Consider the following 17065-nt stretch of genomic DNA (forward strand, 5'->3'; position numbering starts at 1 on the left):
ACTTTATTTTCTAACAGTTGACTTATGACCAGGTGCTCTGGATGACACTATTTGGGTAATGGTTAAGAGCAAGGGTTAGAACAATAAATGGAATCTATTTCTGGTATGTCCTCTTGAAAGTACAAGAGTACTTTCAAAAGTACAAGTTATGGAAAGTCTCTGAAATCCAGTGTCCTTGTCTATGGGATAAATATGGTATTTCAAACCTTTGTTTTACTTATATCTAGCCTTTAGAAAAACTGTTTTTCATAGTAATAGGTACTGGTTGGACATTTATAAATTTCTGTGAGTTGAATATGGATAGACTTCAAATGTTGATGTCACATTCCCTGATGTGAAATACTGGCTGTGCTATTTATCTTATATGTTTGAATAAATCACTTGGATTTTTGGGTTTCCATTAGTGCCTATCATGGAGTTGTAGTAAAAGTTACTACAACTTGCATATCCAGAACAGTACCAGCATACAACAAATATAGTAATAATAATAGTAATTATTGTTACTATTATTATATATTTTGGTTTCTGCTAGCCAAATACATATCAACAGAAATCAGAACACAGCCAGTGAAGTTTATCATGTATTTTTATTAACAACTTAATACAAGACTGTACATTGTAGATCTTGAAATCAACCCACTACTGAAAACTAAAAAACCAGCATTTCTATACTGCCTCAGACTTTGGTTATAAGTGCCATCTTCTACAGAAAACATCATATAGTGTAACCAAACAATTAAAGAGCAGGAAAAAGAAAATACACTGCTGGTATGGAGAGATTACTTATGGATAAACAGTTGAGGGTCATTTCTAGCTTTAAGTGATTCACAACACACTTTGGAACATTCAGTTCACTTTCTACAGTCCTACAACCAGACATATAGTAACTAAGAACTTGGCCACAGGTCCTGCCTAGACACTCATCAACATGAAACAAAAAAAATATTTATATAAATAAGTCAATTAAACCTCACAAACTAAAAACACACACACAAAAAATCCACAGTCAATAAAAACTGTACAGTATTGGTCAGTCTTTTAGATCTGGAAAAAATGTGTAACTTTTAAAAAAAAAGTCCTTTATTATATAAGTCTTTTACATCAGTGTTAGCTGGAGTGAAAACTTGAAGACTCAGACTCAGTTGAAACAGAAGAGTGTCCACCCCGCTTTCCCTTGGAGAGGATCTTGAGGCTGGACCCTCTGCTCACAGAAGTGAGTGCATGCTGGGCGGAGGTTTTAAACTTGGCTCCAAGGAAGGCATAGAGGATAGGATTCAGGCAACAGTGGAAAAAGGCAAGGGCTTCAGTGATAGAAATGAGCATATGCACAGTGTTCTCAAACTTACATCCTTGACTGATGATTTCTAGGAGGATGAAGGAGTCAATGCTGAGCCCAATGTAGTAGGGCAGCCAGCAGGCAAAGAAAGCCAGAATAAGGATAATTGTGGTCTTGAGGGCCTTACGTTTCGGGTAGCCCGTGGAGTGTGCTAACTTGGAGATGATAATGCAGTAGCAGGACAGGATGACAATACCCGGCAGGATGAGACCAACCATGATGTGCTGAAACTGGAAGACCACCACCCACAAGTCATTGGGGTAGAAGCGGTCACAGAGATACCTGTCTTCCATCTCCTTGACATTGACAAAGATGAAATCAGGAATAGTCAACAGGAGAGCAGGTATCCAGACACCAACATAAACCACCTTTTCAGCCAACAGCTTCCTTGGCCTCTGACTGTTGGTGGCATGGACTATGGCCAGGTATCGATCCAGGCTGATGAAGGCCAGGATGAGGACACTGCTGTAGAGGTTGACTGTGTAGATGATATGGACTGCTTTGCATAGAAAATTTCCAAAGTACCAGTCTGCGGCAGCATCAACTGCCCAGAAGGGTAGTGTGAGGATAAAGAGGAGGTCTGCCACTGACAGGTGTAGCCTGTACTTGTCCGTCATGCTTCTGAGTTTCTTCTGGTAACCCATAACCAGGATGACCAATCCATTGCCCACGATGCCAGTGAGGAAGATGATGGTATAAACAATGGGCAGAAAGATGCGGTTGAAATGGTCATTTTCTTCCCTGAAGCATGGTTCTTTGAAGGACTCATAGTCACGACCTGAGCCCAGCTCATCCTCTGTATAGTTATCTGAAGGGTCAAACTGCAAAAGAGGCAAAAGAGCAGAGACTGATTTTCAAGTTCAGCAGGCATCACTCCAAATTATATTTAAAAAGAATTCTGGCATTCAAAAAAAGGAATTTATAAGACTCAACTCTGATTGCTTTCGAAAGTCGTTTCCACTTAAATACTTCAGTGTACAGAGCATTATAAAGGAATCCCACAGCCTCACTTCCCATCTTTGTTATGTGCTACAACCTTCCTTCTCATTTTCATTATATCCTTTAGTGGAGTCAATTACAAAACTCTTTGTTTAGAACAAAAGAGCGCTGAAATTCTGAGGGTTTCAGTCTCATCTTTGCAAACTCTTCTGCCCCGCCCACTAGAGGGAAGGAAAACAAAACACAAAGACGTTTTTCCTGGGCTGGCGGCAGCAGGGGGTGCGGGGGCGGTAAAGGGTGGGGGTGCGGGGGTGGGAAGGGACCAGAAGGGGAGCTCATATTAACTTTCTGTGTATAGATTATCGCCAAGACCAGGAAAGGGGAGGGGGGGTGTTGAGGACCACTAGGGGAAGGAACACTAGGGGTGGGAATGAGGGTTCCCAAAAAAGTCATTCTAAGTACAAAGCATTGTTTTCCATGCTTGCCTAAACACAAATTCTCAGTACTTCAACACGTACTAGGGGGAAGGAAAATTAAGCTTTACAGCAAAAGGCCTATAACGCTTGAATATTAAAGGAGGGGTGTCAGAAATGGGTGGTCATACTATGTTTATCACTTGGCGCGTTTGGGAAGTTAGGGGACGCAGCCTTTTCCTGGGAGGGGACGGTCATGGGTCTGCACCCGTGGTTCGAGCCCCAAGTTTCATTTCCTCACCCTCCCGGATCGCTTCCCACCCTGCCACTGGTGCAGTTAATAGGGTGGGAAGTCTGCAGCTGGAAGCTCCCCCCCCCCCCCCAGGCCGAGAGCGCGCTGGGGGCCGGGTGGTCCAGTCCCCAGCCTCCGAGGCGGCTCACCGCGACTACAGCCGAGGGGGAGCGACGCTGCCGCCCGCCAGCCTTGGTCCCACAGGGTGCTGGGGAGGGGCTGGGCGGCTCCGCTGCAAGCATCTTTGAATCGCGCGCCATTGAGGGAAATGAAAAGCCTCCCTAGTGAGAGGGTTTCAAAAGGCTCCAGGAAACCACCGACGGTTAAAAGGCGGCGGCGCAATTGGGCTTGGTGACTGCCATAAACCGACTCTCTTTTGCACCTGCCTGCTTGCGCTGCAGCTGTACTGACCCGCACATCCCAGATGCCCTCCCAACTCCTCAAACCCACAGTCCGACCTCGCTAAGCACACCTCGGGGTACTGCTTCGACCTCAGCACAATCACCAACTCCTGAATCTCAGAGACTACGCTCGTCCCTCTGAACACCTGCGAGCGAGGTCTCTCCCTAATTCGTGGCGCAACCCGCTCCGCCAACACTCTAACTCCTCCGGTTAACCGCATGGTGGGTCTGTCCATCTTTCCCGCCTTCTTACAACGCCCGGGGACTGGCACAGCACCGCCGGTTGCGCAGTTCAGCAGACACGCGCTCAACAGCAAAAGCGGTCCCGGGGCGCATTTGCCCAAAGTAGTTCATAACCAAGGAACAGTTTCTCTTTGGTAACTCAGCCGGGACGTGCAGCCCTCCACCTGAATTCTGATCCTACAAGATCAGCCTATGCTCTAGACCACCCGCCCCCACCTCTGTGGGAGAGAAGCAGAGTCTCGACCCGAGACAGCGTCCACGCCTTCTTTGCACTTGTGCACAGAATGTTCTTCTGTTTGTAAACAGAGTGCAAACCCCGGCGCGCGCTGCAAGACTCAAATACGGGAGACACGCATGACCACCTAAAGGTCGTTGCACTCTCCCCCCCTAGCTATTTCTTTATACAGATTAAAAGTAATAATAATCATCCCAATCCTACCCCCTTGTAACTACGCACATCGCAACGCTTTTCTCCCTAAGTACCGGAATTTCCAATTTTCTATCTGGTCAGCCTGCCTGTGGGAGACGGGACGCGCTTCAAAATCCTGGTGTTTGTATGGTTAAGAAAAAAGTAGACAGAAACTGAACTTACATGGAACACGTTCATGGTAACCGCTTGCTCTCCAGTCACCGGAGGCATTCAAGTTCTCTAGGCCACTTTGCTACCTGCGCCGCAGCCCACAGACTGAAGTTTCTGACCCAAGCAGGAGTTTTATGAAAACACGCTCGGCTGGCGGCGCATGCGCCATTCGGGTGGGCGGGCAGAGCAGGGAGAAAGGCGGGGTGGTTTGGGGGCTGGGGGGCTAAAGACAGTAGGGCAGAGCAAGGGGAGGAGGGTGCGAGGGAGAGGCTGGGAATACTCACCAGGCCCACGCTTTGGGGGCTTAGACCGGGAAGCTCCTGAGCGGCTTCTGTTCACTCTGGGTTACCTAGTGGATCTGCAGCTGGGGTGTACAACACGGAGGCGTTCCCCAACTTGGGAAAGCGAGATGCGCCGGTGGGAGATGGGAAGCACCGGCGACTGGGTCTGTGTATGGAGCATCCGTAGTACTCAGGAGGTTGAAATTGCAGAAGGGGGAATGCCACCGTGGGAGACATTGAGGCCCAGAGGGGCGGGGACTCGTCGGAGTAACCCTACCAGTAGGCGGCAATGTTGGAAGTGGGTCCAGCAACCCGATTTCCATTCCCTAGCCTTTTCATCAAATGCAGTGCGTTCAGGAAGTAAATTAAGTAAAATCCTCGCTTCAGCGCACAACTCTGTATGAATACATGTTCATCCATATTAATAGTACCTAGGTCAGTGTAGACATTCAGAAAACACTCTCAGGAGATAGGCTGTTGTGACGCCATTCTGGAGGGAGACTGGTCTGGGTAGATGTGCATCCCCGTGTTACTAATAACATACTCTTTAAAATAATAGCAACAAAAGTGTGTTTTTATTATAGGGCAAATTCAGCGAGCAGACTTATGCTAACACATTGAAGGGTACTTGTATTGAATCATTTACCCTCCTTGGGATGCATTGGATCGACCTTCTCGTGGTGCATCCCGTGAGTACCCATTCATTGGGGAAACTGACGATCCTTCCTAGCTGACTGAATCCACATGGATCCCAGTCACTTTCAAAGCCAGCAACAAGCAGCTCCTGACAGCTTTCAACCTGACCTGTTGACTGGCTACGGAAGAAGGGCAAACGCTAGAAGAAGATTTACCCTCCTGGACGGCGGTGATGCATTTAATCAAGAGACAGTAGCTGAGTACAGAATGAGAGTCAAGTACTGTTTTAAGCGTTTGGGGGATACAGTGGTGAAGCAGGTATCCAGAGATGAAATGACAAGTTTGGTCGGGAATTCCAAGGCAGGCTTGAACTTAGACCTTCAGGCCTCATCTCCCACTACTCACTGCTGAGGACAACAGCCCAAACGCAGAGGTGAAGCAAAGGCGAAGATAAGAAATTAGGTTGAAGAGCTGGGCGGGGCAGAGCGGGTGGGGCTGGACGTTTAAAGGAGTCTTAGACCCGCAGCGCATAGCAACGGGCTCCCAGACTGTGCTTCCCTGCTGCCCGGCTTCCCGCCCGCGCCAAGACTGGGTGGGGCGCAGGAGCGACTAAGGGGCGGGGCGGAGAAACCCAGCGACCGCAGCCTCTCGACCGCAAGAGACAGCCTGAGAGCCGGAGATTGCGATGATTGCCGAGGCGTGGATTCCAGATGCCGCCTGCCCTAAACAGTCCCCAGAAGAGGACTTAAAGTTGCACACTAGTCCCCAAACACCTTCCCGATAAAACCCTTTAGTCTGGAGGTGTTCCAGGCAGGATCCTAAATCTGGGAATCTTTCCCCTAACAACATGCTTTTCTTCCTTTGACCTTTTATATCATAAAGTTTGTCGGTGAAATTGAATATATAGGCTCAAGAAATGGGGTTCTCAAAAACCGCCAGTTTAGGACTCATTAGTGACTAGATAGAACCAATCATAATTATATTGTGTTGATTTTTAAAAATTCTTGAAAATGACTTTTACTATATCAGTAATCAGAATCTTCACATGTTCATAAACTAGGTGGAACAAATATCCTGTCCATTGAAGGACCAAAAGTTTAGGTCCTTGATTTCCTTTTCATGATAACTGGTAATGGGAGAGTAAGTTTTGACCAGAATGTAAACTGCATTGCACCCCAAAATTCTTTTCATAATGGGTAAAATCTGAAAGCTGCAGTCTCCTAAAGTTGTCCAAAAGGGAGAGACGATAAATCTAGAGTAAAAAGATTTGCACAATAAGTATTTGTGGATGGCAGACTAAAGAAAGCTTCTTCCCTTATCTTAGGACCCCTTTTGATCCTTTTAGGTATTCTGCTAAAAGGAAGCAGAGGATTAAGAGAACAATGAAATGCTATTTGGTGACTATCAGAGATAATATCCAGTTTCAGAATTTGATAAGAGCAACTGTTCTTCCCTTGTTACTGGTGGGAAATGTGGATTGGGTTATCTTCTCCGGAAAGTACTTTGTATTCACCAGAAAACTCAGACAAGTGATTCTACATGGAAATTTGCCATAAGGAGATAGGACTTACAGCCATAAGGATAGTCATGGGAGCAATATTTATAATAATAAAATAACTGAACAGCTCTAAATATTTACTGTAAGCACAATAGTTGAGAAAACTTTTGTACATTCTTATGTGGAATTTCATGTATCCATTGCAAATGATACTTGGGAAGAATAATTTAGTAACAAGAGAAAATGCTTTGAAATATTAAGTACAGAAAGCATGATTCAAAACTGCATATGGCATGACCTCAGGAGTTAAAACAAACAAAAAAACATGCATTAGGAAATGGCTGGAAGAAAATTGTTCTGAAAGTCTTCAATGGATGAACATTACATATGATTTTTTTTTACTTGCATTTTTTTCTGGCTTTCCAAATTTTCTGTAAGAGACACAACATATTTTCACATTCAGAAAAAAAAAGTAATTAAGTATGTTTAAAAAGCAAACGGAGGACTAGCAAAACAGCTTACATGTCCAGTGTGCCCGCTTTGCTATTTTTGTGACCCAGCTTCTAGCCCAGCCCTCACCTCTCAGCTTCTGTACTACAGTCTATTTACTCTCCTCTTCTATCAACCTTTGGGGGGGACCCGGGGGCTGGGGGTGGGGCTGGGGGTGGGGTGGGGAGAGTTGACCTAGAATGTTGAAGCCCAGGAAAAGACAAAACAAAACAAAACAAAACTTTTCTGCTTCCCAATATGATAATTCCTCCCAAGGAACTGCATGTCTTTATTTCTCACAGACCAATGCTATCTAAACTTTTTCAACTACTGCATGATATTGCCTAAACAAAACAAAATGTCCCCCCACTACTCCACAGAAAATAAAGCCGAGGCCCAGGGAGGGTGAGAAGCTTAGATTACACAGTGAGTCTCTGCACCCAGCTTCCTAATTCTCCATCAGAATGTTCCTTCCTTCCTTCCTTTTTCTTTCTCTGTTTCTTCTTTTCTTTTCTCCTTTATTTTCTTTGCTTGCTGCCTGCATGATGAATCCATCCCTCCTGAAGGCCTATTTATTTATTTATTTGTAGACAGAAAAAAACTGAGAAAGTATGTGTGGAAGGGGGAGAGGGGAAAAGAGAGAGAGAGAGAGAGACCAAGACCTGAAATATTGCTTCACTGCTCTGCAGGTGGAGACTGGGGGTTTGAACCTGGGACCTTGCTCATGTTAACATGTGTGCTTTATTGGGTACACCATTGTCCAACCTCAAGGTCTTCTTTTTCTGACTTCTTAGCCTTACCCTCTGCAAAATCTCTCCTCTGAAAGGCAATTAAGCATTTAATTAAATATTGCATTGAGTGGTATCTCTTGTGGTATAAATCAGTTTTTTAAATGGGTATGTGTCTTTACTCTTCTCCCTCATATATTATCTATGCAGCTCGTTCATTGATGAACAAATATTGACCTTTCAAATTGCTCACTGAACCTTTATTTTAATGTACTGGTGACTTTTCTGTGTGATTTTGGAAACAGAGCTACGCATAAGAGCTGTCAGGACTTGGCAGGACCCTCAGGTTCTCAGGCTGGCTTTAGCCCAGGGAATAACTAGTTTTGGCCATGGTTTGCAGGGGATGCTTACAAATCCAGTGTCACAGTGGCAAGCATTCTGCCACCTCCTGTTGCTTGCTTTACATCTGGTTGCTTAGTGAGTGAGCATGTGTGCATGTGTTATGATATGATATGATAGAAAGCTGTACTCTGTCCCCAGATAGATTTGAAACCAGTCAAGACCTTCTTCTTCTCCTCGTCCTCCTCCTTCTTCTTTGCCTCCAGGGTTATTGTTGGGGCTCAGTGCCTGCATTATGAATCTACTGATCCTGGTGGCTGTTACCCCCATTTTGTTGCCTTTGCTGTGGTTGTTATTGTTGTTATAGCTGTTGTTGTTGTTTGATAGGATAGAGAGAAATGGAGAGACGAGGGGAAGCCAGAGATGGGGAGAGAAAGATAGACACCTGTAGAACCTGCTTCACCGCTTGCGAAACGACCCTCCTGCAGGTGGGAGCTGGAGGCTCAAACTGGGATCCTTTCTCTGGTCCTTGTGCTTTGCGCCATGTGCACTTAACCTACTGTGCAGCCCCCTCCAGTCAGACCTTCTTATGGTGGGGTGACAGGAGGCAGCAGAATTAAATGGCTTCTGAATGCACTAGGTCCCTTCACTAGTCACCCCTTTTCTCTTAAAAGAAAAATGATCATTTGTTTCTCAAAGAATTGGAATTGGTGTATTGCACCAAAGTAAAAGACTCTGGTGTGTGTGTGTGTGTGTGTGTGTGTGTGTGTGTGTATGTGTGTGTGTGTGTATGTGAGAATATAAGTCCAAGAAGGGTGACAGAGGACCTAGTGGGGGTTATATTGTTATATAGAAAACTGAGAAATGTTATGCATGTACAAACCATTGTATTTACTGTCAAATGTAAAACATTAATTCCCCAATATAGAAATGAAAAAAAGAAAAAAGAAATTAAAAAAAAAAACTTCTATGTATGATAACTCATTAGAAGACTTTTTTTTTTTTTTAATTGCCAGAAATCTTTTGGTTTGTTTCTTAGGAAATCTAAATCTGTTAAACATTTGGGGGTAAAATTATGGAAAAGAGTTGTGCTGTTTGATGTTTTAACAAATTGTAAAATACAACTATCCTTTTCATCTCTCTGTACTGGTCTATGCATGTATCACTTGATACCTGCTGAATCTGTTTGTTCTTCCAGTACAGTGTAGACATAAAAACTGATGATTGATTTATTAAAAATAATTATAATAAATAAATATAATAAAAGAATAAACTTTCTTGATGGCAATAGCGACTATTAAAGGGACAAAGGTAATGTTTCCCCCAACTAGAAAGATAAAGGCGCTATTTCCCAAGAAACACATAATTCTAGCAAAGGGTTACTAGTCTCAGAGACAATGTTATCAAATGTCAACTATTTACAAGTGTTAGGCTGGGAAAAGAGTTCCCCACCCCACTGCACCCAGCCCACTCCTCCTTCGCCAGCTCTCTCCTCTAGGAGCTGGAGATGAAAAATAGCTTCAAAAAAAATTCTTTCATATTGTAACTATATTCTGATTTAGGGAAATTGTTAATGATTTTCTAGTTTGAGTTTTTCTCCTAAATTTAAATTACAATCATATACTGAATATTTCTAAGTGTTTCATTTGAACTGAGATAGTGTATCTTAAATTTCTAAAATATCTGACTTACCTGATATTAATGATTACCATGGAAATTTTGTAGCAGCCAACAGTTTGTTTGTTTGTTTGTTTTGCCACCAGTGTCATCACTGGGGTTGGCACATGGTCCTTGTGGCCATTTTTTTCTTTTAAAAAAAATATAATAGAGACAGAGAAATAGAGTGGGAAGGAGAGAGAGAAAGAGAGAGAGAGAGAGAGGGAGAAGGAGAGGGAGAGGGAGAGGAAGAGGGAGAGGGAGAGGGAGAGGGAGAGGGAGAGGGAGAGGGAGAGGGAGAGGGGCACCTGCAACACTGCTTCACTATTCTTGAAGCCATGCCCATGCACTTGGGGACTGGGAGCTTGAACCCAGGTCCTTGCTTATGGCACTGTGTGTGCTCTACGAGGTTTGTCATCACCTAGTCCAACAAAATGTTTTATATAAAGAAAAGCTAAGTTAATAAACATAGTCCATTTTCAGTCACTTTGGTAGATCATTGGAACAAAGCAGCCATTTAATTTAATTAACAATGCAATCATCTTTACATGATTGATTCCAGGAGAAACTAGTTGCCTTTGAAGTTTGCTATGCTCATGTGGCAGGTACAATATAGTTTTGTAGATGTGAAGAAGAGCAACATATTCTTAGTGTTGTTGCCTTAAAAATGATGTTCTCAGGCTGGAAAGCAGGTCATAGCTTTAGGAAATAACTGAGAGGTTAGACTCTGTTCTCCATGAAAATAGGAATTTATTAATGGTGACCTTAAGCAGCTATATAACAAGAGGAGATGCCTAGAGCTTTTTGGACAGTCAGCTTTCTAAAGAGAACTATACTTCCCATGGCAGAGCTGAAGTACTCCCAAAAATGCTGTGCTCTGATGCATACAGATAGGCTTTGAGATCACTGCTGAGATTATTCCCCCAAGAAATTTATACTGTCAGCACAGGATGGGGTGTGTGTATATGTGTGTGTATGTGTGTGTGTGTGTGTGTGTAGTATGATACATATAATGTTATTGCCTGAGTACTTTTTAAAATTCAAAGTTAAAAAGTCCTTGGAGCTACTTGCATGTCTAAAGTACAAGTGACAAACTAAAAGCCAGCAGCTATTATAAATGAGTGAGACAGTAAATAGTAGTGGAGTCTGTAGTGGACTGGAGTATGCATACCCTCTCTAGACAGAATGGCCTCTACCCTTTATTGTTCTATTGTGGAAATTTAGTTCATACCTTCCAATTATTTTTGTCATTACCAGCATTTCACTACTCTGGGCCAACTCCCCCACCCCATCCCGAGAGAGAGAGAGAGAGAGAGAGAGAGAGAGAGAGAGGGACAGAGAGAGAGACAAAGAGAGAAAATAAAAAAAGGAATAAAGAGGGAGAAGAGGAGAGAGAGAGAGAGAGAGAGAATAAGGAAAGATCCGACAGCAGCAAAGGTTCCCCTGGTACGCTGGTACCCCAGGTGCTGAGGCTCAAAACTGAACCTTTTGGGGTCAGGCGGTAGCACAATGGGTTAAGTGCACATGGCGTCAAGCGCAAGAACAGGCATAAGAATCCTGGTTTGACCTCCTGGCTCCTCACCTGCAGGAGGAGTCACTTCACAAACGGTGAAGCAGGTCTGCAGGTATCTTTCTCTTCCCCTCCTCTCTCGATTTCTCTGTCCTATCCAACAACAACATCAATGGCAACAATAACAATAATGACAACAACAAGGGTAAAAAAATGGGAAAAATGGCCTCCAGGAGCAGTGGATTTGTAGTGCAGGCACCGAGCCCCAGCAATAACCCTGTAGGGAGAAGAAAAAGAGATTTAAAAAAAAAAACCCAAAACTGAAACTTTTGCATGGTTAGACACAAGGCTTAACCTGATGATATCTCTTGGACCCAAGTAAAGTCTTTAGCATAGTAAGAACTCAATAAACTTCACCTATTATTAGTACAGGCTCATATTTCAGCTGCTGAAGTGTATTTTCTTGTCAGTGTAGGGTTTTTGATTAACTAGGCAAATGGCTTTCTCCGCCATTACCCGGAGAAATGAGGTAAAGGGAAATGGAGCCTTAAATAAAGTGTGAAATGACCTTTCTTCTAATTGTGGGAGCAGGAAAGAGATATATGTGATGGGAGAAGGAAAGGGAAGTAGTAAAGTTCCTCAGATATGCCTTGAAAGCCAGATTTGGGGTAGGAAAGATTTTTTTTTTTTTTATATCTCATTTGTTCTCCAATTCAAATAGTTCCTTCTGCAACTTTTTAGTGTGTTTAGAGCCATCTCTGAACACTCCAAGGGATGGGCAGCCAGTCACTCAGAAAGGGAGTCTGTCCCCTACTGGGCTAACCTCTTGAGCAGACAGACCCTTTCCTGGGCACTTCCCTCTCCTATTGTCTGTTTTCTGAGTCCAGTTTAGAGGGAGCTCTACTGGATCAGACTTCACAAGGGGAGGCTAAAGAGAGCAGCAGTCAAAACCATCCTGGGGCTAAAGCAAAAACTTCCCTTCTCCAGACACTTATTTCTACAGCCACAGGGATGAATCTAATGAGAAGCTTCTTTGTTCCATTAGCAAGTTCAAGAGTGGAATCAGGCCAGGTTAGGGTTTCTCTTTATAAAGGAAATTATCTCCAAATATGGAAGATTTGGGGATTAAATGACTCAAAAGATTTAGTGCTAGACTTTTTAAGGCCTCTTGAGACTTTCAGATGCACTCAATGTGGGGAGAAAATGTGGGAAAGTAGTAGCTTTAGAGGCAGACTAATAAAAAAGTGAGATTAACCCATTTTTTGCCCAGGAAACCAGGTTAAAACTGATACTTTAAAAATAGAACTTTTGTGGGCTGACGAGACAGCTCACTTGGATAATGTACCTGCTTTTTGCCCTTGCACAATCCGGGTTCAGTGCTGGCCTCCATCCTACTGGAGGTGCTATGGTTTCTTTTTCTTTTTTTAAATATTTATTTATTTACTTTCCCTTTGTTTTTGCCCTTGTTGTTTTATTGTTGTAGTCATTATTGTTGTTGTTATTGATGCCTTCGTTGTTGGATAGGACAGAGAGAAATGGAGAGAGGAGGGGAAGACAGAGAGGGAGAGAGAAAGATAGACACCTGCAGACCTGCTTCACCGCTTGTGAAGCGACTCCCCTGCAGGTGGGGAGCCGGGGGCTCGAACCGAGACCCTTATGCCGGTCCTTGTGCTTTGCGCCACCTGCGCTTAACCCGCTGCGCTACCGCCCGGCTCCCGGTTTCTTTTTCTTTAACAACAACATCAACAACAGGACTTCGTTCACACGCTCTTCTTTGTTCACACTCTTCTTCTTGGTATAAAGAGGGTGTGTCCAGGAATGTAGCTCAGTGCTAGAGTTCTTGCTAAGCATATATTAAATCCCGGATTCAATTCTAGGCACAAAAAACTCAAGTGGTCTGAAGACCCATAAATAGCTTTCTTTTCAGGAGGTGATGGATGATTGTTAGCTTTATCATCTAGCTGCCCTCAGCCCCTTCCAATGAAAACTCAGCATTTCCTGGAATCTTTGTAAACTGCAAATAGTCTATGTTACAATAGTTATTTATTATTATTATTGCTTTTATAGTCATTTTTAAAATTAATTAATTTTTTTAATTTATAAAAAGGAAACATTGAATAAACCATAGGATAAGAGGAGTACAAATTCACACAATTCCCTCCACCAGAACTCTGTATCCTGTCCCCTCCCCTGATAGCTTTCCTATTCTTTAACCCTCTGGGAGCATGGACCCAAGGTCATTGTGGGATGCAGAAGGTGGAAGGTCTGGCTTCTGTAATTGCTTCCCGCTGAACATGGGTGTTGACAGGTCGATCCATACTCCCATCCTGTCTTTCTATTTCCCTAGTGGGGAAGGGCTCTGGGGAAGCAGAGCTCCAGAACACATTGGTGGGTTTGTCTGTCCAGGGAAGTCTGATTGGCATCATGCTAGCATCTGGAACGTGGTGGTTGAACAGAGAATTAACATACAAGCCAAACAAATTGTTGACCAATCATGGACCTAAAGGCTGGAATAGTGCAGATGAAGAGGTGGGGGAGTGGTTTCTCAGTTTTGTAGATAGCTAGTAGGCATATTTTAGTTATATTCCAAAGGGCCTGTGGCTATACTACTTTTTTTTTTTTTTTTTTTTTTTTTTGCCTGAGCCTGAAATCTGATATGCAGGTGGATCCAAGTTATTGTCTGGGGAGATGATGTCATGATGTCATGGCTGGCAGAAGGACCAGAAAGATGGATCAGGAAAGAGAGTAGCTCCCAAATATGGGAAAGGTGTATAAATATTTTTTACTGTAAACCCCATTGATTTGATGTGATCTGGGGCCTATATTCAGCTTAGGAGCCTATGTGACCTCTGCATCCCTCTAGATCTGAGCTCACATTCTGTGGTCATGAATAGGAACGTTCCAAGCTACCCCAATATCACGACCCATATTCCTCAGGTATAGCATGGAGTATATTGTCCAGCCTCCCTTTGGAGGATGGAACATTCTCTACCATTGTTGATCCAAGTTGAGGGCAAGGTCCTATGGGAGCCTACAAAGGGGTCTATCGTGTTGTTCATGATAGAAATGTCCAGTAACAATGGAGAGAGAGATTTATTTTAGGTCTAGGCTCATCATGTCTGTTTGGTAATCTCAGGACTCCCTGAATAGGGCCCCAGCTGATGGGGTGGCCTGATAGTGACTAAAGAGTCATCATTCAAGTATTCCAGTCTCTTGATCTTATTCAGCTTTTGCAGTCCTTGCTTTGCTAAGGTTAACTTTGGAGTGAGTGAGAGAACTGTAATAGGAAGTAGGTAAGGAGGGTGTCTAAGTCTAAGTAGACACTATTTCATTATGAACTTTATATTGACTTACTGCAATCTATTGTGTATTTTTGCTTTTAGGTATATATTTTGTTCTAATTTATGGATATGTGTGAACATATGCTGTATCTCACAGGACCTGGTCTATATCTAGGTTTTGGGACTTTGTTAGGAAGTGAACCTCCTGGAATGGAGAAAGGAAAGGTATCACCCGAGAATGAGGGTGAAGGGTTAACATTCCACGTGTGATGTCTCTGGACAGTCTGAAGTGAAGCATGCTGAGGTGGTACTTGTTCCATTGATTAGGTTGAGATCGGCAAATGCAGTATCATTTTGTATGAATTGAGAGAAGCATGCAGGGAATTGAGCCCCACCCTAGAGGTTCCAGGACTGGTGGAAAAATAGGCTCTATAGAGGAAGCGGGAGGTTCCTGCTGTCTTAGGGTTTAAGAAAACAATAGATAGTTATTGCTATAATCAGATTATTTGGCAATTGGGTTAACTTTGAAAAATCCCTGTGTTAGGATTTGCTGTATCATACACAACATTGCCATAATTTGTCCTTTGACATTATTTGTATATAGCTGTGCCATATTAAAATGCCACGGTGGTGTACTTCAGGTGTACTTATTTATTCTTTCACATAATTAGCTCTGTGACTGGCTAGTTGTGGCATTACTTCTTCTTCTTCTTCTTCTTTTTTTGCTGAACACCATACAAGGTTTATTTGCACAATGTGAAATAGAGCTGAATCTGTCCTACTGGGGGAAAACAGCCTTTTCCTCTCACCTGTTGCCAAATGTAAACAAACAAAAGTGCAAATCAAACTTCCACAGTCTACTGTTTTAGTCTATGACTGGGTAGAGGGATGCCTTTTGTCATGGACCCCCTTCAGTGGTAGTGTACCATCCTGGAAAAGATACCTTCAGGCTCCTTCTTGTCCACCACGGCAGCAGCAAGTCCTTCCTCATGCCTCCTTTTGGACAAAGCAGCCAAAGATTTAAAAGTCTTAGGTTCATAGATGGCTAGGTCAGAGAGCACTTTCCTGTTGAGTTCCACCTGACAATTAAATTGGTGATGAATGTTGAGTATTTCAGGCCATGTTCCTGGGATGCAGCTGTAATTCTGTTAATCCAGAGCGTCCTCAGGTTCCTCTTCTTCAGTTTCCGCTCTTTGGTGCACTTCACAAAGGCTCTGGTCATCTCTTTGACCGCCAGCCAGTAGCAGCCGCATTACTTCTTGTTGTGGCTTTCAAGTCCTATTTGTGAAATGCTACTCTCCATTTTTTTGTGGCCCTGCCTGCTTTTGAGAGCTGAGATAGGGCAGCTTCTCTGAGGTAGCTGGCATCAAATGTCTTGTGTCTGCTATGTTGTCCCTTTGGGGGTTGAAACTCTGCTCACACATGGCTAGTTTACTGTTTTGCAGCCAGGGTTGTAGGGTGTGTGTGTGGGGGGGGTGGAAGGTACAGGGGACAGACTACAGTGACCTCTACAATTACACTTTGAGCATCTCTCTCTCTTTTAATGTTTTATTTTTTATTAGTGATTTAATATTTATTTATTTATTTATTTATTTATTTATTTATGTTTGCCTCCAGGGTTATTGCTGGGGCTCGGTGCCTATACTATGAATCCACTGTTCCTGGAGGCTATTTTCCCCATTTTGTTGCCCTTGTTGTTGTCATTATTATTGTTGTCATTGTTGGATAGGACAGAGAGAAATTGAGAGAGGAAGGGTGACAGTGAGGGGGAAAGAAAGGCCAACACATGCAGACCTGCTTCACTTCTTATGAAGTGACTCCTCCTGCAGGTGGGGAGCCAGTGGCTTGAACTGGGATCCTTAGCTGGTCCTTGTGCTTCATGCCATGTGTGCTTAATCCACTGTGCTACTGCCTGATCCCCGTGATTTAATATTTACTTACAATATTGTAAGGGGTATAATTGCAATAGTGATGTAATTTCATATAGTTCCCACCATCAGAGTTCTGTGTCCCATCCCCTCCATTGGAAACTTTCATATTCTTTATCCCTCTGGGAGTATGGACCAAAAATTCTTTTTGGGCTGCAGAGGGTGGAAGTTCTGACTTCTGTAATTGCTTCTTTGTTGGACATGGACATTGGCAGGTCGATCCATATACCCAGCCTGTTTCTACATTTCCCTAATGGGGTAGAGCTCTGGAGAGGTGAGGTTTCAGGACACATTGGTGAGGTCATCTGCCTAGGGAAGTCAGATGGAATCATAGTAGCACCTGGAACTTGGTGGCTGAAGGACAGTAAGATGGAAAACAGGACAAAATGTTTAATAAACAGGAACCATAAAGCAGAACAGATGAAAGTAGGGGCCTTAGGGTACAAGGAAACTAGTAAGTCTATTTTAGGAATATTCCTAGGAGCCTATGTCTTAATAATCTTTGCTTGATCTTT

At 43.4% G+C, this 17065-nt stretch overlaps 1 protein-coding gene and 1 pseudogene across 1 annotated transcript; both read right to left on the reverse strand.

The window, feature by feature from the left end:
- Positions 1–568: 568 nt before the first annotated feature.
- Positions 569–4358, reverse strand: CXCR4 (C-X-C motif chemokine receptor 4). The gene is made up of 2 exons (XM_007525014.3): positions 4217–4358; positions 569–2157 (listed from the first exon to the last, which is right to left on the reverse strand). The coding sequence occupies exons 1-2, from the start codon at positions 4262–4264 to the stop codon at positions 1108–1110; spliced, it is 1098 nt and encodes a 365-aa protein (XP_007525076.2). The 5' UTR covers positions 4265–4358; the 3' UTR covers positions 569–1107.
- A 10992-nt stretch (positions 4359–15350) lies between these two features.
- On the reverse strand, positions 15351–15874 carry LOC103115272 (large ribosomal subunit protein bL20m-like; annotated as a pseudogene).
- Positions 15875–17065: the final 1191 nt, after the last annotated feature.

This window comes from Erinaceus europaeus, chromosome 18, assembly GCF_950295315.1.
Source record: "Erinaceus europaeus chromosome 18, mEriEur2.1, whole genome shotgun sequence".
Classification (NCBI taxonomy): domain Eukaryota; kingdom Metazoa; phylum Chordata; class Mammalia; order Eulipotyphla; family Erinaceidae; genus Erinaceus; species Erinaceus europaeus.

Coding starts and splice junctions, on each gene's coding strand:
- CXCR4 (XM_007525014.3), bottom strand. CDS start 4,264: ATGCCTCCGGTGACTGGAGAGCAAGCGGTTACCATGAACGTGTTCCAT. Junction 2,158..4,216: donor TTACCATGAACGTGTTCCAT/GTAAGTTCAGTT, acceptor CCTCTTTTGCAG/TTTGACCCTTCAGATAACTA.